Source organism: Bufo bufo, chromosome 9 (genome assembly GCF_905171765.1).
Source record: "Bufo bufo chromosome 9, aBufBuf1.1, whole genome shotgun sequence".
Lineage (NCBI taxonomy): Eukaryota > Metazoa > Chordata > Amphibia > Anura > Bufonidae > Bufo > Bufo bufo.
This window is the reverse complement of record NC_053397.1, coordinates 4,717,745-4,745,296: the sequence shown is the minus strand read 5'-3', so window position 1 is coordinate 4,745,296 and position 27,552 is coordinate 4,717,745. Positions and strand designations below refer to the sequence as shown.

General features: G+C 53.9%; 1 protein-coding gene across 3 annotated transcripts in view; it reads left to right on the top strand.

The window, feature by feature from the left end:
• The window catches only part of DOCK3 (dedicator of cytokinesis 3), a 122,389-nt gene that overhangs the window by 9,801 nt on the left and 85,036 nt on the right, over nucleotides 1–27,552 (top strand). For all 3 annotated transcript variants that reach the window (XR_005774188.1, XM_040407110.1, XM_040407109.1), the window contains exons 2-3: nucleotides 17,594–17,677; nucleotides 21,966–22,006. Coding sequence is in view for 2 of the 3 variants with exons in the window: in XM_040407110.1 (XP_040263044.1) it covers nucleotides 17,594–17,677; nucleotides 21,966–22,006 (125 nt within the window). In the remaining variant the exon portion in view is untranslated. The remainder of the gene's footprint in view (nucleotides 1–17,593; nucleotides 17,678–21,965; nucleotides 22,007–27,552) is intronic.

The following is a 27,552-nucleotide window of genomic DNA, read 5'->3' as shown; positions in this document are numbered from 1 at the left end:
AGGGTGTCGGGGGGGTTGGGATAAAGGGGGGCCAGCGGTAATGGTGGATCTTGTCCGGGGGGTAATGATGATGGGTGTCGGGGGGGGGGGGGGGGGATGATGGAGGTTGTCGGGGGTCGTAATGGAGGGTGTCGGAGGTGGGATGGCTGCGTCTCCCAGTGATCCGTCGGTCCAGAGTTTCCAGTCGGGAGGGTCTCTGTGTCCATATGTCCCGGGGGTCCCTAGTCCGTGCCACGCTCCTCTTTCCTGCTGATTGCACAGGAGGGGATTCGGGGCATTAAGGCTCCAGATGTCAGGCTGTGATCTGGCGGAGGGCGGGGGACCCCCCCTGCATCTGTCACTAGAGATTTCGGTGGGCTCCACTTTAATCTCTTCCATTGCAATTTTGTCTGAATAAATTGGCCTGGAGGCGCCTTCCTGAGCGGCGGCCATGATGTTTATGTCCTCTAATTACGGGAGAGGAGGAGAGCGAAGCAACAGCCGGTTTTCTTCCACTCACTGACAAACAGTGGGACGTGCTGCAGATGAAGCTGTGTGAGGCGTTTGGATGCACTACAAATACCAGCAGGGCATCACATGACAGACAATCCTCTGAGCTCCACACAGCAGCACACATCTGCCCTAGACTAGCCTACACTGATACATTGTAACAAGGCCATCGGCTGTACAAATGTAATCCATCACACAGCTGAGGGTTTGTTACAGTTGTATCTAGTGCAGACAATCCTCTGAGAGCTGAACACATCAGTAGCAAATGCCTTTCTGCCTGCTGCAGTGAGTGGAGCCAACTGCTGAGAGACGGCGCAGGCCGGCTGACCTGTGGTAGGGACTGGTGGGGAGCAGAGAGGAGCCGGCCTCCTGCCACACCTGGGTACCTGTGTCCTCGGGTACCTGTCTCCTCTTGTGGGTACCTGTGTCCTCGGGTACCTGTCTCCTCTTGTGGGTACCTGTGTCCTCGGGTACCTGTCTCCTCTTGTGGGTACCTGTGTCCTCGGGTACCTGTCTCCTCTTGTGGGTACCTGTGTCCTCGGGTACCTGTCTCCTCTTGTGGGTACCTGTGCCCTCGGGTACCTGTCTCCTCTTGTGGGTACCTGTCTCCTCTTGTGGGTACCTGTCTCCTCTTGTGGGTACCTGTCTCCTCGGGTACCTGTCTCCTCGGGTACCTGTCTCCTCTTGTGGGTACCTGTGTCCTCGGGTACCTGTCTCCTCTTGTGGGTACCTGTGTCCTCGGGTACCTGTCTCCTCTTGTGGGTACCTGTGTCCTCGGGTACCTGTGTCCTCGGGTACCTGTCTCCTCTTGTGGGTACCTGTGTCCTCGGGTACCTGTCTCCTCTTGTGGGTACCTGTGTCCTCGGGTACCTGTGTCCTCGGGTACCTGTGTCTCCTCTTGTGGGTACCTGTGTCCTCTGATACCTGTCGCCTCTTGTGGGTGGCTGTCTCCTCTTGTGGGTGGCTGTCTCCTCCGATACCTGTCACCTCTTGTGGGTGGCTGTCGCCTCTTGTGGGTGGCTGTCGCCTCTTGTGGGTGGCTGTCGCCTCTTGTGGGTGGCTGTCGCCTCTTGTGGGTGGCTGTCTCCTCTTGTGGGTGGCTGTCTCCTCCGATACCTGTCTCCTCTTGTGGGTGGCTGTCTCCTCTTGTGGGTGGCTGTCTCCTCTTGTGGGTGGCTGTCTCCTCTTGTGGGTGGCTGTCTCCTCTTGTGGGTGGCTGTCTCCTCTGATACCTGTCGCCTCTTGTGGGTGGCTGTCGCCTCTTGTGGGTGGCTGTCGCCTCTTGTGGGTGGCTGTCGCCTCTTGTGGGTGGCTGTCGCCTCTTGTGGGTGGCTGTCGCCTCTTGTGGGTGGCTGTCTCCTCCGATACCTGTCGCCTCTTGTGGGTGGCTGTCTCCTCTTGTGGGTGGCTGTCTCCTCTGATACCTGTCGCCTCTTGTGGGTGGCTGTCGCCTCTTGTGGGTGGCTGTCGCCTCTTGTGGGTGGCTGTCGCCTCTTGTGGGTGGCTGTCGCCTCTTGTGGGTGGCTGTCGCCTCTTGTGGGTGGCTGTCGCCTCTTGTGGGTGGCTGTCGCCTCTTGTGGGTGGCTGTCGCCTCTTGTGGGTGGCTGTCGCCTCTTGTGGGTGGCTGTCGCCTCTTGTGGGTGGTTGTCGCCTCTTGTGGGTGGCTGTCTCCTCTTGTGGGTGGCTGTCTCCTCTTGTGGGTGGCTGTCTCCTCTGATACCTGTCTCCTCTTGTGGGTGGCTGTCTCCTCTGATACCTGTCTCCTCTTGTGGGTGGCTGTCTCCTCTGGTACCTGTCGCCTCTTGTGGGTGGCTGTCTCCTCTTGTGGGTGGCTGTCTCCTCTGATACCTGTCTCCTCTTGTGGGTGGCTGTCTCCTCTGATACCTGTCTCCTCTTGTGGGTGGCTGTCTCCTCTGATACCTGTCTCCTCTGATACCTGTCTCCTCTGATACCTGTCTCCTCTGATACCTGTCTCCTCTGATACCTGTCTCCTCTGATACCTGTCTCCTCTTGTGGGTGGCTGTCTCCTCTTGTGGGTGGCTGTCTCCTCTTGTGGGTGGCTGTCTCCTCCGATACCTGTCTCCTCTTGTGGGTGGCTGTCTCCTCTTGTGGGTGGCTGTCTCCTCTTGTGGGTGGCTGTCTCCTCTTGTGGGTGGCTGTCTCCTCTTGTGGGTGGCTGTCTCCTCTGATACCTGTCTCCTCTTGTGGGTGGCTGTCTCCTCTGATACCTGTCTCCTCTTGTGGGTGGCTGTCTCCTCTGATACCTGTCTCCTCTTGTGGGTGGCTGTCTCCTCTGATACCTGTCTCCTCTTGTGGGTGGCTGTCTCCTCTGGTACCTGTCGCCTCTTGTGGGTGGCTGTCTCCTCTGGTACCTGTCGCCTCTTGTGGGTGGCTGTCTCCTCTGGTACCTGTCGCCTCTTGTGGGTGGCTGTCTCCTCTTGTGGGTGGCTGTCTCCTCTTGTGGGTGGCTGTCTCCTCTGATACCTGTCTCCTCTTGTGGGTGGCTGTCTCCTCTTGTGGGTGGCTGTCTCCTCTTGTGGGTGGCTGTCTCCTCTTGTGGGTGGCTGTCTCCTCTGATACCTGTCTCCTCTTGTGGGTGGCTGTCTCCTCTGATACCTGTCTCCTCTTGTGGGTGGCTGTCTCCTCTGGTACCTGTCTCCTCTTGTGGGTGGCTGTCTCCTCCGGTACCTGTCTCCTCTTGTGGGTGGCTGTCTCCTCTGATACCTGTCTCCTCTTGTGGGTGGCTGTCTCCTCTTGTGGGTGGCTGTCTCCTCTTGTGGGTGGCTGTCTCCTCTTGTGGGTGGCTGTCTCCTCTGGTACCTGTCGCCTCTTGTGGGTGGCTGTCTCCTCTGGTACCTGTCGCCTCTTGTGGGTGGCTGTCTCCTCTGGTACCTGTAGCCTCTTGTGGGTGGCTGTCTCCTCTGGTACCTGTCTCCTCTTGTGGGTGGCTGTCTCCTCTTGTGGGTGGCTGTCTCCTCCGATACCTGTCTCCTCTTGTGGGTGGCTGTCTCCTCTTGTGGGTGGCTGTCTCCTCTGATACCTGTCACCTCTTGTGGCTGCAGCTGCACAGAGGAGACAACTGCATTAATAATGGAGCCACTACTGATGGAGAGCGCAGCTCTGGGGCCTGGATAATGCAGCACAAAGTATGTTTCTGTATTACCAGCAGCTGTGCTCACAGGAGGCAGATTGTGCGCATTTCCCGGATTTACTGACCCTTTATGGGCTGACATGTCTTAGGTTACCCGGCAGATGATGACTTCTTATTGGCTGTGCAGTCACATGACCACCATCGCCGTTGAGGGCGCCTAATGTCACATGACCCCTCTGCCCATTGGGTTGTCCCTATTTTTCATAGCAACTTCCACTAAATCTGGGATCCGCCGCCATCTCCACATAGTGAACAGTTACTCGCCCTTTTCAGTATCTCTGCTTGCTCATCATTCTGAATTGCAGGCTGATACATTTTCCAGCGTTGATGCATTGTAACAAACCATCAGGACAGAGATGTGCTGCTATTTACTTCACAGGTGGTAGTTTACATACACTGTAACAAACCCTCAGCTGTGTGAGCAGGGCTAGATCAGGACAAAACTCGGCCTATGGATGAAAACAAGAATGTTCCCTTTCATACACAGCAAGCAGAGGTTTTTGAAATGGATTAGAATTTGATCCTCTGCATTTCCTGGGGTTCGGGTCCCAGTGATGCTGCCGCCATGGTTTTATTAACCGTGTACCCCATTATTTCAGGGGCACTGTGCCCGGTGACATGGAGGGAATGAGCCGGGCCCTGCATCATCCCTCTGCCCTGCTTCTGTGTCAGTCTTCACTGTTCTGGAATTGTGCGGGGCCCCTCGTGGCTGAAGGAGGAGGTATTGATTATAGTCATCGTCTCAGATGAAGTGCCCCCCCCCCTCCGTGCGTGGAGACTTGTGCCCTTCACAGGAGATGAGCGGCCATGATGATGGCGAAGGCGTCCTCCTCCTAGTTATCTGGGGGTGGAGGATGGGGGCAGTTGTCCATGTGCCTCCAGAGACAGAAAGTTGTCTCAAAGCAGAATCCTTGCCTCCAATGTTCCGGGCCTTGACGGGCCATGTTGGGGGTTGTAGTATAATAGGACTGATTATAGAGATTCCTTTAATTGGCTCCACTCAACCAGATGAGTGTAAATCATTCCGAGCAGGAAATGGGATAAGCTGCAGATCGGAGGCGCAGAGTCGGCTCTGCTGCTCCCAGGACACAGGAGGTGAAACGAGTCTTCTCTGCCGCCGAAATCCAAGGACGTGTCTCCGCAGGGCGCCCGGCTCATGGCGCTAATAACGTGCAGCCCCCAATATCCACATCATCCGCCCATTTATTATCTGTTTTTCTTTGGGGGTCTACCCTGGGTTTCTTGAATGGCAGATCTGCGCAGTTATGGACGGCGGCATCGGCCTTTCCTGTGCGGCCGCCACGCTAGGAAGATTTGCCAGAGGTCTAGGAAAGTTGAGTGACACCCCTCCCCCTCCGGGCGCGCTAATGGTGGCATATTGGTGTTTGCTCAGTTCACTGTAACTGCGACTTTCCAGAATTTAATTTAGGTTGTGTTCACACGACCGCAAAATGCAGGTGACATCTGTGTGACGTCCGTGCTGCATCCATTTTTTTTTTTTTTTTTTGCGGACCCGTTGTAACAATGCCTATTCTTTTCCACAAAACGGACAAGAATAGGACCTGTTCTGTCTTTTTTGCGGTGGCCGCGGAACGGACATACGGATGCGGACCAAAAAATATGGTTGTGTGAACGGGTCTTATTCAGAGGAAAGGGAAAACCTACAATTTGCAGGTGCGATGATGAGGGTGACAGCGCCATGGAGGCTGATGGAGGTCGCTCTCCTCCTGTATAGAGCTAATATTAGAGTGCTGCTCCATGTACGCTCAGTCTGTCTCCGGCTGACAGGAAGGATCAGGTCACGTTCATTGGTCCCCGGGGCCCCCGAGCAGCTCATACATCCTCCCAGAAAAGGCTCCAGATCCCAACATGGCTCCACCTTATGTTTACTGACTACAGCATCAGCCCTGAGAGCGAGCAGCCCCCCTATATCGCTATGTACCCCCCTATATTTCGATGTATCCCCCATATCGATGTATCCCCCGCAACGCTGTGTATCTGTGTGTATCTACATGTATGTGTATATGTAGCCCTTCTCGCCCTGTGCGTGCCCCCTTCTCGCCCTGTGCGTGCCCCCTTCTCGCCCTGTGCGTGCCCCCTTCTCGCCCTGTGCGTGCCCCCTTCTCGCCCTGTGCGTGCCCCCTTCTCGCCCTGTGCGTGCCCCCTTCTCGCCCTGTGCGTGCCCCCTTCTCGCCCTGTGCGTGCCCCCTTCTCGCCCTGTGCGTGCCCCCTTCTCGCCCTGTGCGTGCCCCCTTCTCGCCCTGTGCGTGCCCCCTTCTCGCCCTGTGCGTGCCCCCTTCTCGCCCTGTGCGTGCCCCCTTCTCGCCCTGCGCGTGCCCCTCTCCTCGCCCTGCGCGTGCCCCTCTCCTCGCCCTGCGCGTGCCCCTCTCCTCGCCCTGCGCGTGCCCCTCTCCTCGCCCTGCGCGTGCCCCTCTCCTCGCCCTGCGCGTGCCCCTCTCCTCGCCCTGCGCGTGCCCCTCTCCTCGCCCTGCGCGTGCCCCTCTCCTCGCCCTGCGCTGCCCATTGTATAAGATGACTTCATATATTCCCTTCTCGTCTGATGATCATGTGATGGTTCTTTTTGCGCCTCCGTCACTGTCCTCTCCATTGTGGCGTCTCCGGGAAGTGCACGGACTGTAGCCCGGCTTCGCCCCGTCCTCAGGGAAGCGATCCGGAGTGATCCGTTATTGGTGCGGGGACGGTTCACCCTCCATTAGCGCTGAAATAGATTTTGGGGATTTTATAGTTGATGAACACAAAGTGCAAGACGGACGGGGACTGTGATGTCATTGCTGCACATGTCCCGCAGTCACGAGGTTCAGGGGTCGTTCATTAGCGAATAGTCCACGTAGCGCAGGTTGGGGGGCGTCTGGCCGGTTGCTGCTGGGATTTGGTTGCTCTTTATTAGTAAATCCGGCCACATTGCTGCGCGTTCAGTGAGCCGGGGGTCAGTCCGCGTCCTGGCCTTCTACCGGGATAATGAGTTTGTCTTGGAAACGTGCACTATTTATATCCGACTGTTAACCCCTGTGTGCCCAGAGCGGACTGAGGGTGCGGAGCACATTTTTATCTCTGTAATTAACATAAATGCATAGTAATTAGGCTGCCAGTTAATGAGTTACTTGCTAAGTTATCGCTGAAAATTGAGAAGCTGCAGATTAATCAGGCGCCATTCATCCTCCATAGACGGATTAATAAAGTGCTGGTGATTAAATCCGAAATCTCTCCCCTGATCTGATCACAATACTGAGGGGCTCATATCTAGAGAGGAGTAATAGAGGGGCTCATATCTAGAGAGGAGTAATAGAGGGGCTCATATCTAGAGAGGAGTAATAGAGGGGCTCCTATCTAGAGGAGTAATAGAGGGGCTCCTATCTAGAGAGGAGTAATAGAGGGGCTCATATCTAGAGAGGAGTAATAGAGGGGCTCATATCTAGAGAGGAGAAATAGAGGGGCTCATATCTAGAGGAGTAATAGAGGGGCTCATATCTAGAGAGGAGTAATAGAGGGGCTCCTATCTAGAGAGGAGTAATAGAGGGGCTCCTATCTAGAGAGGAGTAATAGAGGGGCTCCTATCTAGAGAGGAGTAATAGAGGGGCTCCTATCTAGAGAGGAGTAATAGAGGGGCTCATATCTAGAGGAGTAATAGAGGGGCTCATATCTAGAGGAGTAATAGAGGGGCTCATATCTAGAGGAGTAATAGAGGGGCTCCTATCTAGAGGAGTAATAGAGGGGCTCATATCTAGAGGAGTAATAGAGGGGCTCCTATCTAGAGAGGAGTAATAGAGGGGCTCCTATCTAGAGAGGAGTAATAGAGGGGCTCCTATCTAGAGAGGAGTAATAGAGGGGCTCCTATCTAGAGAGGAGTAATAGAGGGGCTCCTATCTAGAGAGGAGTAATAGAGGGGCTCCTATCTAGAGAGGAGTAATAGAGGGGCTCCTATCTAGAGAGGAGTAATAGAGGGGCTCCTATCTAGAGAGGAGTAATAGAGGGGCTCCTATCTAGAGAGGAGTAATAGAGGGGCTCCTATCTAGAGAGGAGTAATAGAGGGGCTCCTATCTAGAGAGGAGTAATAGAGGGGCTCCTATCTAGAGAGGAGTAATAGAGGGGCTCCTATCTAGAGAGGAGTAATAGAGGGGCTCCTATCTAGAGAGGAGTAATAGAGGGGCTCCTATCTAGAGAGGAGTAATAGAGGGGCTCCTATCTAGAGAGGAGTAATAGAGGGGCTCCTATCTAGAGAGGAGTAATAGAGGGGCTCCTATCTAGAGAGGAGTAATAGAGGGGCTCCTATCTAGAGAGGAGTAATAGAGGGGCTCCTATCTAGAGAGGAGTAATAGAGGGGCTCCTATCTAGAGAGGAGTAATAGAGGGGCTCCTATCTAGAGGAGTAATAGAGGGGCTCCTATCTAGAGGAGTAATAGAGGGGCTCCTATCTAGAGAGGAGTAATAGAGGGGCTCCTATCTAGAGAGGAGTAATAGAGGGGCTCCTATCTAGAGAAGGAGAGAGGGGCCGACATCTGGAGAGAGGGGCCGACGTCTGGAGAGGAGTGATGGAGAGAGGGGCCGACGTCTGGAGAGAGGGGCCGACGTCTGGAGAGGAGGGAGAGAGGGCCCATATCCGGAGCGGTCCCTCATGTATATGGAGCTGTCCGTTGACTTCAGTAGACTCGCACGTCGGCGTTCTCCACGGACGCACACGGCCCCATTCATGTTAATGTCTGTATTTCCACATCAGAGTTTGTTTTTTGTTTTTTACCACGGTCCGTGTTTTTAGCACGGATGCATCGCGCCCATTATAGATTTTGGGTCATCAATGCCTCCGTTTTTTGCTGTCCGATGCCATCCGTGTTTCACGGATCATTAGGAAGAGATGCTTTGAAAATGATTTTTCAGCTGCACAGTGACGCACGGAGCCTTCACGGACATCTTGACGGAGGCATCACTAAGCACCTTTTCACGGATTTGAGCACGGACGAGCCTTTAGGGTGAGGGTCGGTGGGCAGCCTTCTAGTGAGCGGTGGGGGAGGGCCGCTCCATTGTTGTAGGGGCGATCTAATTAGGCTAATCTGTGCTGAAAGCTTTAAGAAGAGCGAAGGCTCCAGACATCGCTAAAGTGCGCGGATAACCGGCCGGCTGTCACCTGCACCGAAGGAGAGACGCCTGATTCACTGTATAATGCAAATTTATAAAATTCTAATATTTGTGTTTTCAGTTTAATATTTGTGTCAAATTTATGCCTCATTTTCAAGATCTCTGCTTGCAGTTAGTGAATGAAAACTTTTTTTGTACCCAGTCTAGACATGATCTGCACTGATACAATGTAGCAAACTGTCAGGACAGGAGCGGGTCTGCGCTGCTGACCTCACAGAGCACTGTCCAGACTGGATACTACTGTAACAAACCCTCAGCTGTGACAAGTCATGTACAGCTTTGAATACTAGAGATGTGCAGCACTGGTATGGATTATGCTGGAGGTTCCTCCTGCGTCTGCCTCTCCTGGGGGGTGACTCCGAGGCGGACCCTTGCTTGCAGGATTTTGTGGCCCCCCTATTGAATTACAAGTCCTCCATGGTAATGGCTGCTGCTCCCGTCCCGGGGGATTCGCTCTGGATAAGAGCTTCTGCTGAGTGAGCGCCAAGGAGGGGCAGTAAAGCGCTATAGGCCCCTCACGGGCAGCCTGCGCTATGGGGGGGGGGTGACCTCTGCACCCCAGTAATGAGTGGACTGTATACCCGCCATGTAGCCAGGTGGTCGCACACAGGCCGGCGGCTCCGGATTATGTCTGTGCACGAGACGCTGGAGATGATTGTTATAATCAAATCGGCATTGAGTAATCCTCTGGCCGAGCGGATCGCCCCTCCTGCCGCTCTGCGGGCGCTGTCTGACCTTAATTCACGGAAACCTCATATGTGAGCGAGTCCTATCCCCGGCCTGCACCGCAGCGATGTGGCCAGTTATCCGGAAACCCTCCCAGCCCCCGGGTATACAGGCAGAAGTCAGGGAATCGCATGACTAGTAATTCCCTAGTATGAGGTCATTATTACACTCCAGAAGTTGGATCATATTCACTTCCGTGCAGTTCTTTGATCTGAACACTAGGGCGGCGCTCAGTTCTGCAACTTTCTAATCCACTTTTTGTTTCAGTTCCTCACTATTTTCATGATCTCTGTTTGCTGTCAGTGAACAGCAATATTCTTATTTACCTCCAGAGGCCAAAATCCTTTATAGACTTAATACTACTCACGGCTGGGGGTTTGTTACAGTGTTGAATTGTAAACGGACTCTCTCCTGATTTTGTTAGTGTATCGGTGTGCAGGGTGTTTGCCTCTCAGACGATCGTCTGGACTGGATACATTGTAGCAACCCTGCACATCGTCAGCAGATACAGTGGAAGAGTTTAGTAGATTGTAAGCTCTTGGGGCAGGTACAGTATATATAGTTAATTCTATTCTGTCTGGATCTAGTGGTCGGTGCCGGATGATGAGATTTTCTGGATAATTAGACGAGGTGTGCCGGACTATCGGACTTTGTGCAGTCATCATTACAGAGGTGACAGGAGGGGTCGTTCCCATGAACCGGCTTCTGGGGGAGGGGCGCCTGTACAGCCGGGTGGACGGTGGAGGTATCCGTGTGCACTGACCTATTATAGTAATATTACGGCGGAGGGTGGTTAACCCGTCTCTGTCCGTGCGGCGCAGCAGTGTGTGGGTGTTGGTTGCGCAGAGCTGTGTGTGCAGCATTGTGACTGCAGAGGTGCAGGACAGATTCGCCTCACTGTCTGAAGTGACATTCTCTCTTCAAGGACGTTCACAAGTCAAACACTTAAAATCTTTATCCTTAAAAAAAAAACCTGTGCCGCAGCGTCGCCGGCAGTCGCATGACCTCGTAATTGCAGACATTTACATCGTAAGAATTGGGCCTTTGTGCAAATGGAGGACATTCTTATAATGGAGTGGAGGATAATAGGAGCCAACTGTTGCAAAACTACAACTCCCATCATGCCCTGACAGCCACAGAATGAGAGTTGTAGTTTTGCAGCATGGGTATATCAGGACGAATACATACTCCAGCACAACTACTATCCTCAAGGGGCGCTGCTGAGTAAATAGCCCCTGAGTGTAATACCCTGCCCTGCCACATGGGGCGCTCTACCCATAGGTGGGTATTTCAATGTAGTGCCCAACTAGGTGGAAATGCCCATGTATTCCCTGCCACTTTTCAGGTGGTCAGAGCATGCTGGGAGTTGTAGTTTCTCAGACCATGCTGGAGATGGGGTGGTGATCTAGAAATGTAGGTCGTCCGCGGCCTGCGCTCATTCTGCCAGGTAATTGGGTCATTTTAGAACTAATTGGTTTGTGCAGAAGATATGGACCTCCGGCCCCCTCTGTGCGGGGATCTTCCAGATATCAGTTGTAGACCTGGCATGCTGGGAGTTGTAGTCTATCCACACTTGCTGGCTGTAGAGGTCTATTGAGCCCCCACGTGTGCCTCCCCTGTTGTGTTCTGCAGGCGGGCCCCTCTAGTTTGGCCCCCTGGTTCCAGTACCTCCCTGAGGCCTATAGTAATGTGTCCTCCCCGGGCTCCGTCTCCTGATCAGTGTGGGGGCAGCAGTGCATTGTGGGAGCACGGGGAAGCGATTGCCCCGGTGGGAGGCAGCGGGCGCAGGGGTGAGTAAGCCTGTTACTCATGTGCTATTTGTGACGGCGACTCATTATTTTTGGAGTTGTCTGCCTGGAGTGGGTTACGCCAGCAGGATCTTGGCAGGCGGCTGTGATGAGCAGGGCTGTGGTGCTGAGAGGGTTAACACTGCAGCAGCCGAGAGCGCTGGGTGTCACACGGGAAGAGAGATGGCGCAGTCTGTTTAGGTGGCTCTACAGCCTCCGAGCCGCCAGGATGGATGCCAGGTTATTGATGACACAGGGTCACGGCCTGACAACACACAGCAGGCTTGGAGGGTCACGGCCTGACAACGCACAGCAGGCTTGGAGGGTCACGGCCTGACAACACACGTCAGCCTGACAACACACAGCAGGCTTGGAGGGTTACAGCCTGACAACACACGGCAGCCTGACAACACACAGCAGGCTTGGAGGGTTACAGCCTGACAACACACGGCAGCCTGACAACACACAGCAGGCTTGGAGGGTTACAGCCTGACAACACACGGCAGCCTGACAACACACAGCAGGCTTGGAGGGTTACAGCCTGACAACACACGGCAGGCTTGGAGGGTCACAGCCTGACAACACACGTCAGCCTGACAATACACAGCAGGCTTGGAGGGTTACAGCCTGACAACACACGGCAGCCTGACAACACACAGCAGGCTTGGAGGGTTACAGCCTGACAACACACGGCAGGCTTGGAGGGTTACAGCCTGACAACACACGGCAGGCTTGGAGGGTTACAGCCTGACAACTCACAGCAGGCTTGGAGGGTCACAGCCTGACAACTCACAGCAGGCTTGGAGGGTCACAGCCTGACAACTCACAGCAGGCTTGGAGGGTCACAGCCTGACAACACACGGCAGGCTTGGAGGGTCACAGCCTGACAACACACGTCAGCCTGACAATACACAGCAGGCTTGGAGGGTTACAGCCTGACAACACACGGCAGCCTGACAACACACAGCAGGCTTGGAGGGTTACAGCCTGACAACACACGGCAGGCTTGGAGGGTTACAGCCTGACAACACACGGCAGGCTTGGAGGGTCACAGCCTGACAACTCACAGCAGGCTTGGAGGGTCACAGCCTGACAACTCACAGCAGGCTTGGAGGGTCACAGCCTGACAACTCACAGCAGGCTTGGAGGGTCACAGCCTGACAACACACGGCAGGCTTGGAGGGTCACAGCCTGACAACACACGGCAGCCTGACAACACACGGCAGGCTTGGAGGGTCACAGCCTGACAACACACGGCAGGCTTGGAGGGTCACAGCCTGACAACTCACAGCAGGCTTGGAGGGTCACAGCCTGACAACTCACAGCAGGCTTGGAGGGTCACAGCCTGACAACACACGTCAGCCTGACAATACACAGCAGGCTTGGAGGGTTACAGCCTGACAACACACGTCAGCCTGACAACACACAGCAGGCTTGGAGGGTTACAGCCTGACAACACACAGCAGGCTTGGAGGGTCACAGCCTGACAACACACAGCAGGCTTGGAGGGTCACAGCCTGACAACACACGGCAGGCTTGGAGGGTCACAGCCTGACAACACACGTCAGCCTGACAACACACGGCATGCTTGGAGGGTCACAGCCTGACAACACACGGCAGGCTTGGAGGGTTACAGCCTGACAACACACGGCAGGCTTGGAGGGTCACAGCCTGACAACACACGGCAGGCTTGGAGGGTCACAGCCTGACAACACACGGCAGGCTTGGAGGGTCACAGCCTGACAACACACGTCAGCCTGACAACACACTGCAGGCTTGGAGCGTTACACCCTGACAACACACGGCAGGCTTGGAGGGTTACAGCCTGACAACACACGGCAGGCTTGGAGGGTCACAGCCTGACAACACACGTCAGCCTGACAACACACGGCAGGCTTGGAGGGTTACAGCCTGACAACACACGGCAGGCTTGGAGGGTTACAGCCTGACAACACACGGCAGGCTTGGAGGGTTACAGCCTGACAACACACGGCAGGCTTGGAGGGTCACAGCCTGACAACACACGTCAGCCTGACAACACACAGCAGGCTTGGAGGGTTACAGCTTGACAACACACGTCAGCCTGACAACACACAGCAGGCTTGGAGGGTTACAGCCTGACAACACACAGCAGGCTTGGAGGGTCACAGCCTGACAACACACGTCAGCCTGACAACACACGGCAGGCTTGGAGGGTCACAGCCTGACAACACACGTCAGGCTTGGAGGGTTACAGCCTGACAACACACGGCAGGCTTGGAGGGTCACAGCCTGACAACACACGTCAGCCTGACAACACACGGCAGGCTTGGAGGGTTACAGCCTGACAACACACGGCAGGCTTGGAGGGTCACAGCCTGACAACACACGTCAGCCTGACAACACACGGCAGGCTTGGAGGGTCACAGCCTGACAACACACGTCAGCCTGACAACACACGGCAGGCTTGGAGGGTCACAGCCTGACAACACACGTCAGCCTGACAACACACGGCAGGCTTGGAGGGTTACAGCCTGACAACACACGGCAGGCTTGGAGGGTTACAGCCTGACAACACACGGCAGGCTTGGAGGGTTACAGCCTGACAACACACGGCAGGCTTGGAGGGTCACAGCCTGACAACACGTCAGCCTGACAACACACGGCAGGCTTGGAGGGTTACAGCCTGACAACACACGGCAGGCTTGGAGGGTCACAGCCTGACAACACACGTCAGCCTGACAACACACGGCAGGCTTGGAGGGTTACAGCCTGACAACACACGGCAGGCTTGGAGGGTCACAGCCTGACAACACACGTCAGCCTGACAACACACGGCAGGCTTGGAGGGTCACAGCCTGACAACACACGTCAGCCTGACAACACACGGCAGGCTTGGAGGGTCACAGCCTGACAACACACGTCAGCCTGACAACACACAGCAGGCTTGGAGGGTCACAGCCTGACAACACACGTCAGCCTGACAACACACGGCAGGCTTGGAGGGTTACAGCCTGACAACACACGGCAGGCTTGGAGGGTTACAGCCTGACAACACACGGCAGGCTTGGAGGGTTACAGCCTGACAACACACGGCAGGCTTGGGGGGTTACAGCCTGACAACACACGGCAGGCTTGGAGGGTTACAGCCTGACAACACACGGCAGGCTTGGAGGGTTACAGCCTGACAACACACGGCAGGCTTGGAGGGTTACAGCCTGACAACACACGGCAGGCTTGGAGGGTTACAGCCTGACAACACACGGCAGGCTTGGAGGGTCACAGCCTGACAACACACGTCAGCCTGACAACACACAGCAGGCTTGGAGGGTTACAGCCTGACAACACATAGCAGGCTTAAGACCTCTTTCACACGGGCGTTGCGGGAAAACCCTCCAAACATTGTAATGCGTTTTGCACTCGCGTGAGAAAAATCGTGCATGTTTGGTACCCAAACCCGAACATCTTCACAGAAGTTCGGGCTTGGGATCGGGGTTGTGTAGATTGTAATATTTTCCCTTATAACATGGTTATAAGAGAAAATAATAGCATTCTGAATACAGAATGCATAGTACAATAGCGCTGGAGGGGTTAAAAAAATATAAAAAATTATTTAATTCACCTTAGTCCACTTGATCGCGCAGCCGGCATCTCCTTCTGTCTCCTTCTTTGCTGAACAGGACCTGTGGTGACGTCACTCCGGTCATCACATGATCCATCACCATGGTAAAAGATCATGTGATGACCGGAGTGACGTCACCACAGGTCCCGTTCCTGCAATGAATGCTCACCACAGGTCCTGTTGAGCAATGAAGGAGACAGACGAGATGCCGGCAGCGCGAGCAGGTGGATTAAGGTGAGTTAAATTATTATTATTATTATTTTTTTAACCCCTCCAGCGCTATTGTACTATGCCTTCTGTATTCAGAATGCTATTATTTTCCCTTATAACTGTTATAAGGGATAATAATAATGATCGGGTCTCCATCCCGATCGTCTCCTAGCAACCGTGTGTGAAAATCGCACCGCATCCGCATTTGCTTGCGGATGCTTGCGGTTTTCATGCAACTTCATTCACTTCTATGGGGCCTGCGTTGCGTGAAAAACGCAGAATATAGAGCATGTTGCGATTTTCACGCAACGCACAAGTGATGCGTGAAAATCACCGCTCATGTGAACAGCCCCATAGAAATGAATGGGTCGGTATTCAGTGCAGGTGCAATGTGTTCACCTCACGCATCGCATCAGCGCGGAATACTCGCCCGTGTGAATGGGGCCTTAGAGGGTCACAGTCTGACAACACACGGCAGCCTGACAACACACAGCAGTCTCGGGGTCTCAGTGCAACCTCATACACTCCAGCGCACGCTCTGACAACATGTTGCTGTCACTGAGATCCCAGCTGCCACAACATTTACCTGAGAAGCCGCGGACGTCACTTGTCACAGCCAAAACAGTCACACTGTACCGCTGCCTCGTGCAGGGACGCTCAGCTACACCTCCTGTCACACTGTACTGCTGCCTCGTGCAGGGACGCTCAGCTACACCTCCTGTCACACTGTACTGCTGCCTCGTGCAGGGACGCTCAGCTACACCTCCTGTCACACTGTACTGCTGCCTCGTGCAGGGACGCTCAGCTACACCTCCTGTCACACTGTACTGCTGCCTCGTGCAGGGACGCTCAGCTACACCTCCTGTCACACTGTACCGCTGCCTCGTGCAGGGACGCTCAGCTACACCTCCTGTCACACTGTACCGCTGCCTCGTGCAGGGACGCTCAGCTACACCTCCTGTCACACTGTACTGCTGCCTCGTGCAGGGATGCTCAGCTACACCTCCTGTCACACTGTACTGCTGCCTCGTGCAGGGACGCTCAGCTACACCTCCTGTCACACTGTACTGCTGCCTCGTGCAGGGACGCTCAGCTACACCTCCTGTCACACTGTACTGCTGCCTCGTGCAGGGACGCTCAGCTACATCTCCTGTCACACTGTACTGCTGCCTCGTGCAGGGACGCTCAGCTACACCTCCTGTCACACTGTACCGCTGCCTCGTGCAGGGACGCTCAGCTACACCTCCTGTCACACTGTACAGCTGCCTCGTGCAGGGACGCTCAGCTACACCTCCTGTCACACTGTACTGCTGCCTCGTGCAGGGACGCTCAGCTACACCTCCTGTCACACTGTACCGCTGCCTCGTGCAGGGACGCTCAGCTACACCTCCTGTCACACTGTACCGCTGCCTCGTGCAGGGACGCTCAGCTACACCTCCTGTCACACTGTACTGCTGCCTCGTGCAGGGACGCTCAGCTACACCTCCTGTCACACTGTACTGCTGCCTCGTGCAGGGACGCTCAGCTACACCTCCTGTCACACTGTACTGCTGCCTCGTGCAGGGACGCTCAGCTACACCTCCTGTCACACTGTACTGCTGCCTCGTGCAGGGACGCTCAGCTACACCTCCTGTCACACTGTACCGCTGCCTCGTGCAGGGACGCTCAGCTACACCTCCTGTCACACTGTACCGCTGCCTCGTGCAGGGACGCTCAGCTACACCTCCTGTCACACTGTACCGCTGCCTCGTGCAGGGACGCTCAGCTACACCTCCTGTCACACTGTACTGCTGCCTCGTGCAGGGACGCTCAGCTACACCTCCTGTCACACTGTACCGCTGCCTCGTGCAGGGACGCTCAGCTACACCTCCTGTCACACTGTACCGCTGCCTCGTGCAGGGACGCTCAGCTACACCTCCTGTCACACTGTACCGCTGCCTCGTGCAGGGACGCTCAGCTACACCTCCTGTCACACTGTACTGCTGCCTCGTGCAGGGACGCTCAGCTACACCTCCTGTCACACTGTACCGCTGCCTCGTGCAGGGACGCTCAGCTACACCTCCTGTCACACTGTACTGCTGCCTCGTGCAGGGACGCTCAGCTACACCTCCTGTCACACTGTACTGCTGCCTCGTGCAGGGACGCTCAGCTACACCTCCTGTCACACTGTACTGCTGCCTCGTGCAGGGACGCTCAGCTACACCTCCTGTCACACTGTACTGCTGCCTCATACAGGGGCGCTCAGCTACACCACCTGTCACACTGATTGCGGTACAGCATCACGTTGTCACACAGACCTGTTGTTACACTGTATCGGTGAGCGGCTCTTGTGTTCTTGTCACGTCCCCCAAGGCGGCCTGTTAGGGGTGTCACATTCTGGAGGTGCCGCACATCACCCCCACCCGCACCGTGACCCAGGGACGGATTGCCCCACAGCGCCCCACTGTAATGTAATCTGTCTTGTCTCTCTCTATTTCAGTCATATCGAATTTCCGTGGGTCAGTCCTTCAAGGGTTAACTCTGGAACTGGGAGAAACTGTGCATATCCTGGAGAAATGTGATGGTGAGTGATCGGGGCTGCGCTGGACATAACACAGGGCATCGTGTTCCTTTAAGATATTTTACTAGTTATATCTGTTACCGGGAAGCTGGGTGACAACCAATATGGCCGCCACTAGCACTGTTCATTGTATTGGGGTCTATGGACTCCAGAAGAACATGAGATCACAGAGCATGGCCTGCCTTTCATGTGGGCGAAGGAATGTGACAACTGATGCCATAAAACGACATTCAGGGCATCTGCCCCTTCTGTGGACGTCTCCCAGTATAAAGCTGGCCACCCACCAGCAGGGCGGCCGACCATGTGTGTGGGGGGAGATTAGGATCGGTCAGGATGGATTTCAACTGCCCAATCGCTTTGTTCTTGGGGAGATAATCCACCGTCAGAGGAGTCTGCAGGGGAGTCCGGCATTCTCCCATTCACGACACATGCATGCATGGCCCAGATGAGCATGCATGTGTATGGGGGATATAGATGTGTATGGCTAGTCTCACTGCAGAAGAGCTGGAGGAGTGTCACCATTGATTGCTGCCACCACCACAGCAGTTAGGAGATCGGCCATGGTCACCCACCTCCTGCACTGAGCCCCATAGACACAGTGAATGCCCATGACGGGGTCTCGGCCTATGTACTGGAGTTTCCCTTTAGGGTTACCACTTTTCCTATATGAGTAATTTATTGCAGACCAACCAGAAGTGCAGAATACATGTGGATGTCACATCCTGGTATTAGGAGGTAGTTCAGAGGCAACTGAGCCCCCAGAGCTGTAATCAGCGGGCATCCAGCCACATAGTATAGAACCTGAACAGCCATTACGGCCCTATATACTTCACCAGTCACTGACGCCGATTATCAGGGTCAGGTGCTTACAGTGAATGTACAGATGTAAACGTCCAGCATTCTGCTTTGATTCATTTACTAATATATCTTTATATGATTGGAGCTCGGTCTACTAATGATGAGCTCCAAATTCCCTGCATAGACTACCTGCAGCCACCACTAGGGAGAGCTCAAGAGATTACTGCATACAGATATATACAGCCACCACTAGAGGGAGCTCAGGAGATTACTACATACAGATATATACAGCCACCACTAGAGGGAGCTCAGGAGATTACTACATACAGATATATACAGCCACCACTAGGGGGAGCTCAGGAGATTACTGCATACAGATATATACAGCCATCACTAGAGGGAGCTCAGGAGATTACTACATACAGATATATACAGCCACCACTAGAGGGAGCTCAGGAGATTACTACATACAGATATATACAGCCACCACTAGAGGGAGGTCAAGAGATTACTATATACAGATATATACAGACACCACTAGAGGGAGCTCAGGAGATTACTACATACAGATATATACAGACACCACTAGAGGGAGCTCAGGAGATTACTATATACAGATATATGCGGCCACCACTAGAGGGAGCTCAGGAGATTACTACATACAGATATATACAGCCACCACTAGAGGGAGCTCAGGAGATTACTACATACAGATATATACGGCCACCACTAGAGGGAGGTCAGGAGATTACTACATACAGATATATACAGCCACCACTAGAGGGTGCTCAGGAGATTACTGCATACAGATATATATAGCTACCACTAGAGGGAGCTCATGATATTACTACATACAGATATATACAGCCACCACTAGAGGGAGATCAGGAGAATACTACATACAGGTATATACAGCCACCACTAGAGGGAGCTCAGGAGATTACTACATACAGATATATGCAGCCACCACTAGAGGGAGCTCAGGAGATTACTACATACAGATATATACAGCCACCACTAGAGGGAGGTCAGGAGATTACTACATACAGATATATACAGCCACCACTAGAGGGAGGTCAGGAGATTACTACATACAGATATATACAGCTACCACTAGAGAGAGCTCAGGAGATTACTGCATACAGATATATACAGCCACCACTAGAGGGAGCTCAGGAGATTACTACATACAGATATATACAGCCACCACTAGAGGGAGCTCAGGAGATTACTACATACAGATATATACAGCCACCACTAGAGGGAGGTCAGGAGATTACTACATACAGATATATACAGCTACCACTAGAGAGAGCTCAGGAGATTACTGCATACAGATATATACAGCCACCACTAGAGGGAGCTCAGGAGATTACTACATACAGATATATACAGCCACCACTAGAGGGAGCTCAGGAGATTACTACATATAGATATATACAGCCACCACTAGAGGGAGCTCCGGAGATTACTATATACAGATATATGCAGCCACCACTAGAGGGAGCTCAGGAGATTACTACATACAGATATATACAGCCACCACTAGAGGGAGCTCAGAAGATTACTACATACAGATATATACAGCCACCACTAGAGGGAGCTCAGGAGATTACTACATACAGATATATACAGCCACCACTAGAGGGAGCTCAGGAGATTACTACATATAGATATATACAGCCACCACTAGGGGGAGCTCAGGAGATTACTATATACAGATATATGCAGCCACCACTAGAGGGAGCTCAGGAGATTACTACATACAGATATATGCAGCCACCACTAGAGGGAGCTCAGGAGATTACTACATACAGATATATGCAGCCACCACTAGAGGGAGCTCAGGAGATTACTACATATAGATATATACAGCCACCACTAGGGGGAGCTCAGGAGATTACTATATACAGATATATGCGGCCACCACTAGAGGGAGCTCAGGAGATTACTGCATACAGATATATGCGGCCACCACTAGAGGGAGCTCAGGAGTGGGATTGGGGCATAGATGCCTTTATATAGTGCAGACTCTTGCATGTAGGTAGGATCCAGTATCCGGCAGGGTACAGATGGGGCTGGCGAGTAGCGTGCTCCTGCGCCTGTCACTCTGATAAGCGGCTGTCACATCTTGTTGTAAGCACATGAGAAGCGCTGCCCCTGGCAGTGTCCCCTCGTCTCTCCCTGTGCGCTGCCGCCATCTCTCCTGCACTCACACCTTAGTGACAGCTCAGTGTCACTGGATCCTGCATGGCACATTGAGGCAGACCCCCGGGACCCCCAGATAGAGAGGATATAATGACTACATCTTCCCACAATGCACTGTGCTGCCATATTCCACTGTCTAGAAGTGGCCGGGGCCCTGTTCATCCAGGGAAACCAGGTTCAGGAACGGAATGACGGAACTGCAGTAAAAACTGACACACTGCAAGGCACTAGGAGAGAGAATGTAGGCAGGAATGGAATCCTACATACAAACCTCTCCCATGGGCGCTGTAGTAGCAGCCTTTAGTGTCCTATCACACAACTGTGGAGGTGTTAGGCTGGAGTGTTGCCCCCTGGTACCCCAGGCTTGAGCACCCCATACTGTGCTATCCCCTGGTATCCTTGGCACGAGCACCCCATACTCTGCTGTCCCCTGGTATACTGGGCACGGGCACCCCTTATGTTGCTGGCCCCTGGTGCCCTGGGCACGATCACCTCTTACCCTGCTGCCCCTTGGCACCCCATACTGTGCTGTCCCCTGGTATCCCGGCCACTAGCACCTCATACTCTGCTGTCTCCTGGTATCCTGGGCAAGAGCACCCCATATTCTGCTGCCCACTGGTATCCTGGGCATGAGCACCCCATATTCTGCTGTCCCCTGGTATCCCTGGCACAAGAACCCCATACTCTGCTGTCCCCTGGTATTCCGGGCATGAACACCCCATACTCTGTCCCCTGGTATAATTGGCATGGGCAACACATACTCTGCTGGCCCCTGGTATCTTGGACATGAGCACCCCTTATGTTGCAGGCTCCTAGTGGCCCGGGCACAAGCACCTCTTACTCTGCTGGCACCTAGAGTACGAGCACCCTTTATGCTGCTACCCCCTGGCACCCCAGATACGAGCACCCGTTGTTCAGCTGGCCCTGGGTACTACCACCCCTTCTGCTGCTGGCCCTGGCACCCTGGGTACGAGTACCCCTTATTCTGCTGGCTCCAACACCCGGGTACTACCAACCCTTCTGCTGGTGGCCCTGGCACCCTGGGCACAAGTACCCCTTATTCTGCTGGCTCCTGGCACCCCAGGATTATTCTCCTCTGCACAAAGCACTAGTTCACAAGTAGAAGTGGAGTGTGGCGCTGGGTCAGCAGGCAGTATCACTCCCATCGGACGGTACAGATTTGGTAACCCACAGTTGAACCCATTTATATGTCTGGAAATCCTCCTGAGACTTGTAGTTCGCCAGTAGTTGGAGCGTCGTTCTAATAGATATTCTTGTCTTTCAGGTTGGTACCGAGGATCCTCTATCAAAAACCCCAATGCAAAGGTAAAAATTGGGAGACATGAAAGGAGTCACTGGGGGAGGGGAGGGTCACATGATGGGGCGTTATGTGGGGGTCCAAGAGTTTGGAGAATCCACCAATTAAGTGTGCAGTAAATGTCTTTGGTGGGAGACCCCTTTAGGCTAACCTGACCGCGGCCGCTGCCCGGAGCAGATCCAGAGCCTGGCACAAGGACGTACTGCCCGGAGCAGATCCAGAGCCTGGCACCAGGACGTACTGCCCGGAGCAGATCCAGAGCCTGGCACCAAGACGTACTGCCCGGAGCAGATCCAGAGCCTGGCACCAGGACTGACTGCCCGGGGCAGATCCAGAGCCTGGCACCAGGACGTACTGCCCGGAGCAGATCCAGAGCCTGGCACCAGGACGTACTGCCCGGAGCAGATCCAGAGCCTGGCACCAGGACGTACTGCCCGGAGCAGATCCAGAGCCTGGCACCAGGACGTACTGCCCGGAGCAGATCCAGAGCCTGGCACCAGGACGTACTGCCCGGAGCAGATCCAGAGCCTGGCACCAGGACGTACTGCCCGGGGCAGATCCAGAGCCTGGCACCAGGACGTACTGCCCGGGGCAGATCCAGAGCCTGGCACCAGGACGGACTGCCCGGGGCAGATCCAGAGCCTGGCACCAGGACTGACTGCCCGGGGCAGATCCAGAGCCTGGCACCAGGACGGACTGCCCGGGGCAGATCCAGAGCCTGGCACCAGGACGGACTGCCCGGGGCAGATCCAGAGCCTGGCACCAGGACTGACTGCCCGGGGCAGATCCAGAGCCTGGCACCAGGACGGACTGCCCGGGGCAGATCCAGAGCCTGGCACCAGGACTGACTGCCCGGGGCAGATCCAGAGCCTGGCACCAGGACTGACTGCCCGGGGCAGATCCAGAGCCTGGCACCAGGACTGACTGCCCGGGGCAGATCCAGAGCCTGGCACCAGGACGGACTGCCCGGGGCAGATCCAGAGCCTGGCACCAGGACGGACTGCCCGGGGCAGATCCAGAGCCTGGCACCAGGACGGACTGCCCGGGGCAGATCCAGAGCCTGGCACCAGGACGTACTGCCCGGAGCAGATCCAGAGCCTGGCACCAAGACGTACTGCCCGGAGCAGATCCAGAGCCTGGCACCAGGACTGACTGCCCGGGGCAGATCCAGAGCCTGGCACCAGGACGTACTGCCCGGAGCAGATCCAGAGCCTGGCACCAGGACGTACTGCCCGGAGCAGATCCAGAGCCTGGCACCAGGACGTACTGCCCGGAGCAGATCCAGAGCCTGGCACCAGGACGTACTGCCCGGAGCAGATCCAGAGCCTGGCACCAGGACGTACTGCCCGGAGCAGATCCAGAGCCTGGCACCAGGACGTACTGCCCGGGGCAGATCCAGAGCCTGGCACCAGGACGTACTGCCCGGGGCAGATCCAGAGCCTGGCACCAGGACGGACTGCCCGGGGCAGATCCAGAGCCTGGCACCAGGACTTACTGCCCGGAGCAGATCCAGAGCCTGGCACCAGGACGTACTGCCCGGAGCAGATCCAGAGCCTGGCACCAGGACGGACTGCCCGGAGCAGATCCAGAGCCTGGCACCAGGACGTACTGACCGCGGACACTGCCTGGAGCTCTCTGTGATGCTGATCTGAAGGAGGATAACGAGCGCAGAGAAAAGCAGCTTTTCCGGGCGCCGCATCGGGTGTCATGAGGACAGAGGCTTTATCCCAGGGATTGTCCTCATGACAGCACCCTGCTCCTTACATACAAGAAAAAGTATGTGAACCCTTTGGAATGATATGGATTTCTGCACAAATTGGTCATAAAATGTGATCTGATCTTCATCTAAGTCACAACAATAGACAATCACAGTCGGCTTAAACTAATAACACACAAAGAGTTAAATGTTACCATGTTTTTATTGAACACACCATGTAACCATTCACAGTGCAGGTGGAAAAAGTATGTGAACCCTTGGATTTAATAACTGGTTGAACCTCCTTTGGCAGCAATAACTTCAACCAAACGTTTCCTGCAGTTAAAATAAATTGGAATGGGTGGTTGGCTCTCACCTAGTGAACTATGACGGGTGCTGCTAGCTCACAACTTGGGTGCCCGACCCAAAATGATAAAGGGTATTGGAAAAGAAGGGGAGTGAGCACTCACAACACTTTGACCATAGGATACAAGATGAATTTATTAATTAGAATAGGGCCTGTTGTGTCCATTAAAAAAATACATAACTTATACAAAAATACAATCAAATAGTAGAAAATAGCAAATTGGTACCAATGAAAAAATACCCTGTTGGTGGGGTGAGTCGCTTAATGGCAAATACCGCACATAAATATTTCTTCAAGCACATATAACCGGCACTCTTCGTATTTGTTGTGCCACCATCCACAATTCCAGTATTTGATTCCCAAAGATGTTAAATGGATTATTGTTGTTGTTAACAGTTCACAGTTCAAACAGAAATGTCCCAAATGTCTGTGATAAATCAATCCAAGTACTAATTTAATAGCTGATTTGATAGTGCATACAAAGTTCCAGCGCTACAGCACGGTAAATGTCTCCGTCGGTTCTCCTCTTACAGCTATGATTGTGACCGCCTGGACCGCTACACTTAGATCGCCACTATTCCAGATAGTAGTATAAGTTCCTGCCTGAGTCCCGGCACTGCGTCCCGCTGCTGTGTCAGCCGGTCAGTCCTTCCACGAGGTGTGTGTGCTTCGGCGTTCCGTCGCGCACGTCTCAACTGGATGACGTCACACTCGCAGGGCTGGATCGACAGGACTAGTGCCGTAGTAGTAGCGTATGTTGCTGTATAATGGAGCGATGGTTATAGTTGATTTTCTTATCGCATGGCCATGCAATTTTTTAAGAGAGGTTCCGCAGGTTAAGTGGGCGCTTCTTCCTATCACCAGACGTGCACAACGGTCAGGGGTAATTCTTCACCATTCCTCTTTACAGAACGGTTTCAGTTCAGCAATATTCTTGGGATGTCTGGTGTGAATCGCTTTCTGGAGGTCATGCCACAGCATCTCCATCGGGTTGAGGTCAGGACTCTGACTGGGTCCCTCCAGAAGGCGGATTGTCTTGTTTAAAGGGCTTCTGTCACCCCCAAAACCCTTTTTTTTTTTGGGCTTGTTAAAATCCTTTGATAACTACTATTCCCTATATAGGGCTCTTACCTTTGGCTGTGACTTTTTTTCCTTAAAAATCGATCTTTTAAAATATGCAGATCACTTCACTACCAGCAAGTAGGGCGTCTACCTGCTGGTCGCCGCCGCAAAAAACCGCCCCCCTCCTCCTGTTGATTGACAGGGCCAGCGAGCGCTCTCCTCCTCCGGCTGGCCCTGTCAGTATTTCAAATCCCGCGCCTGTCTTCATTCGGCGCAGGCGCTCTGAGAGAAGGAGGCTCGCCTCCTCAGCACTCCCTCAGTGCGCCTGCGCTGATGACTTCTTCTCTTTCGGTGACGTCATCGGCGCAGGCGGGCTGAGGGAGTGCTGAGGAGGCGAGCCTCCTTCTCTCAGAGCGCCTGCGCCGAATGAAGACAGGCGCGGGATTTAAAATACTGACAGGGCCAGTCGGAGGAGGAGAGCGCTCGCTGGCCCTGTCAATCAACAGGAGGAGGGGGCAGATTTTTGCGACGGCGACCAGCAGGTAGACGCCCTACTTGCTGGTAGTGAAGTGATCTGCATATTTTAAAAGATAGTTTTTTAAGGAAAAGAAGCCACAGACAAAGGTAAGAGCCCTATATAGGGAATAGTCGTTATAAAAAGATTTTAACAAGCCCAAAAAAAAAAAAGGGGTTTTGGGGGTGACAGAAGCCCATTCTGTTGTTGATTTACGTCTATGCTTTGGGTCGTTGTCCTGTTGCAACACCCATCTTCTGTTGAGCTTCAGCTGGTGGACAGATGGCCTCAAGTTCTCCTGCAAAATGTCTTGATAAACTTGGGAATTTATTTTTCCTTTGATGATAGCAATCCATCCAGGCCTTGACGCAGCAAAGCAGCCCCAAACCATGATGCCCCCACCACCATACTTCACAGTTGGGATGAGGTTTTGAGGTTGGTGTGCTGTGCCTCTTTTTCTCCACACATAGTGTTGTGTGTTTCTTCCAAACAACTCCACTTTGGTTCCATCTGTCCACAGAATATTTTGCCAGTTCTGGTGTGAAACATCCAGGTGCTCTTGTGCAAACTGTAAACGTGCAGCAATGTTTTTTTGGACAGCAGTGGCTTCCTCTGTGGTGTCCTCCCGTGATATCCATTCTTGTTTAGTGTTTTACGTATCGTAGATTCGCTAACAGGGATGTTGGCATATGCCAGAGACTTCTGTAAGTCTTTAGCCGACACTCTAGGATTCTTCTTCACCTCATTGAGCAGTCTGCGCTGTGCTCTTGCAGTCATCTTTACAGGACGGCCACTCCTACGGAGAGTAGCAGCAGTGCTGAACTTTCTCCATTTATAGACAGTTTGTCTTACCGTGGACTGATGAACAGCAAGGCTTTTGGAGATACTTTTATAACCCTTTCCAGCTTTATGCAAGTCAACAATTCTTAATCGTAGGTCTTCTGACAGCTCTTTTGTACGAGGCATCATTCAAATCAGGCAATGCTTCTTGTGAAAAGCAAACCCAGAACTGGTGTGTGTTTTTTATAGGGCAGCTGTAACCAACACCTCCAATCTCATCTCATTGATTGGACTCCAGTTGGCTGACACCTCACTCCAATTAGCTCTTGGAGATGTCATTAGTCTAGGGCAGTGGTCGGCAAGCCGCGGCTCGCGAGCCACATGCGGCTCTTTACACACTTTAATGCGGCTCTTCTGCAGGGCTCCAGATGCCATTAGCGACTAGACCCGCCGCCGCAGCTCTGCTCAATACAGCGGCGGGCACAGGAGATGATCGTTCTCAGCAGCGCAGGAGGAGTCTCTCCCTCCCCCCTGTGCTGCTGCTGTCCCCGCCGCTGCCAATAAGAAGAGAGACGGGAGGAGGAGGGGAGGGGCTGTGGCCACTGCGCCACCAATGAAGAAAACTGACCTGTTAATACAAATACAGGAGGCGGGTGCCGGAATCAAATAGCCGGCACCCGACCTCTGTGACAGGGAGCTGCGATCCGCTGCAGTTGAGTTAACCCTTCAGGTGCGGTACCTGAGGGGTTAACTGCCGCTGATCGCAGCTCCCTGTCACAAAGGTCGGGTGCCGGCTATTTGATTCCGGCACCCGCCTCCTGTATTTGTATAAGAAACGTTGGTGGCACAGTGCCCCCCCCCCCCCCCAGTATAATAAACGTTGGTGGCACAGTGCCCCCCCCCCCCAGTATAATAAACGTTGGTGGCACAGTGCGCCACCCCCCCCCCCCCAGTATAATAAACGTTGGTGGCACAGTGCGCCCCCCCCCCCCCAGTATAATAAACGTTGGTGGCACAGTGCGCCCCCCCTCCCCCAGTATAATAAACGTTGGTGGCACAGTGGGAAGTGCCAATGAGGGTTAAAAATAATAAAAGAAAATTAACTCACCTCCTCCAGTTGATCAGGTAGCTGCCG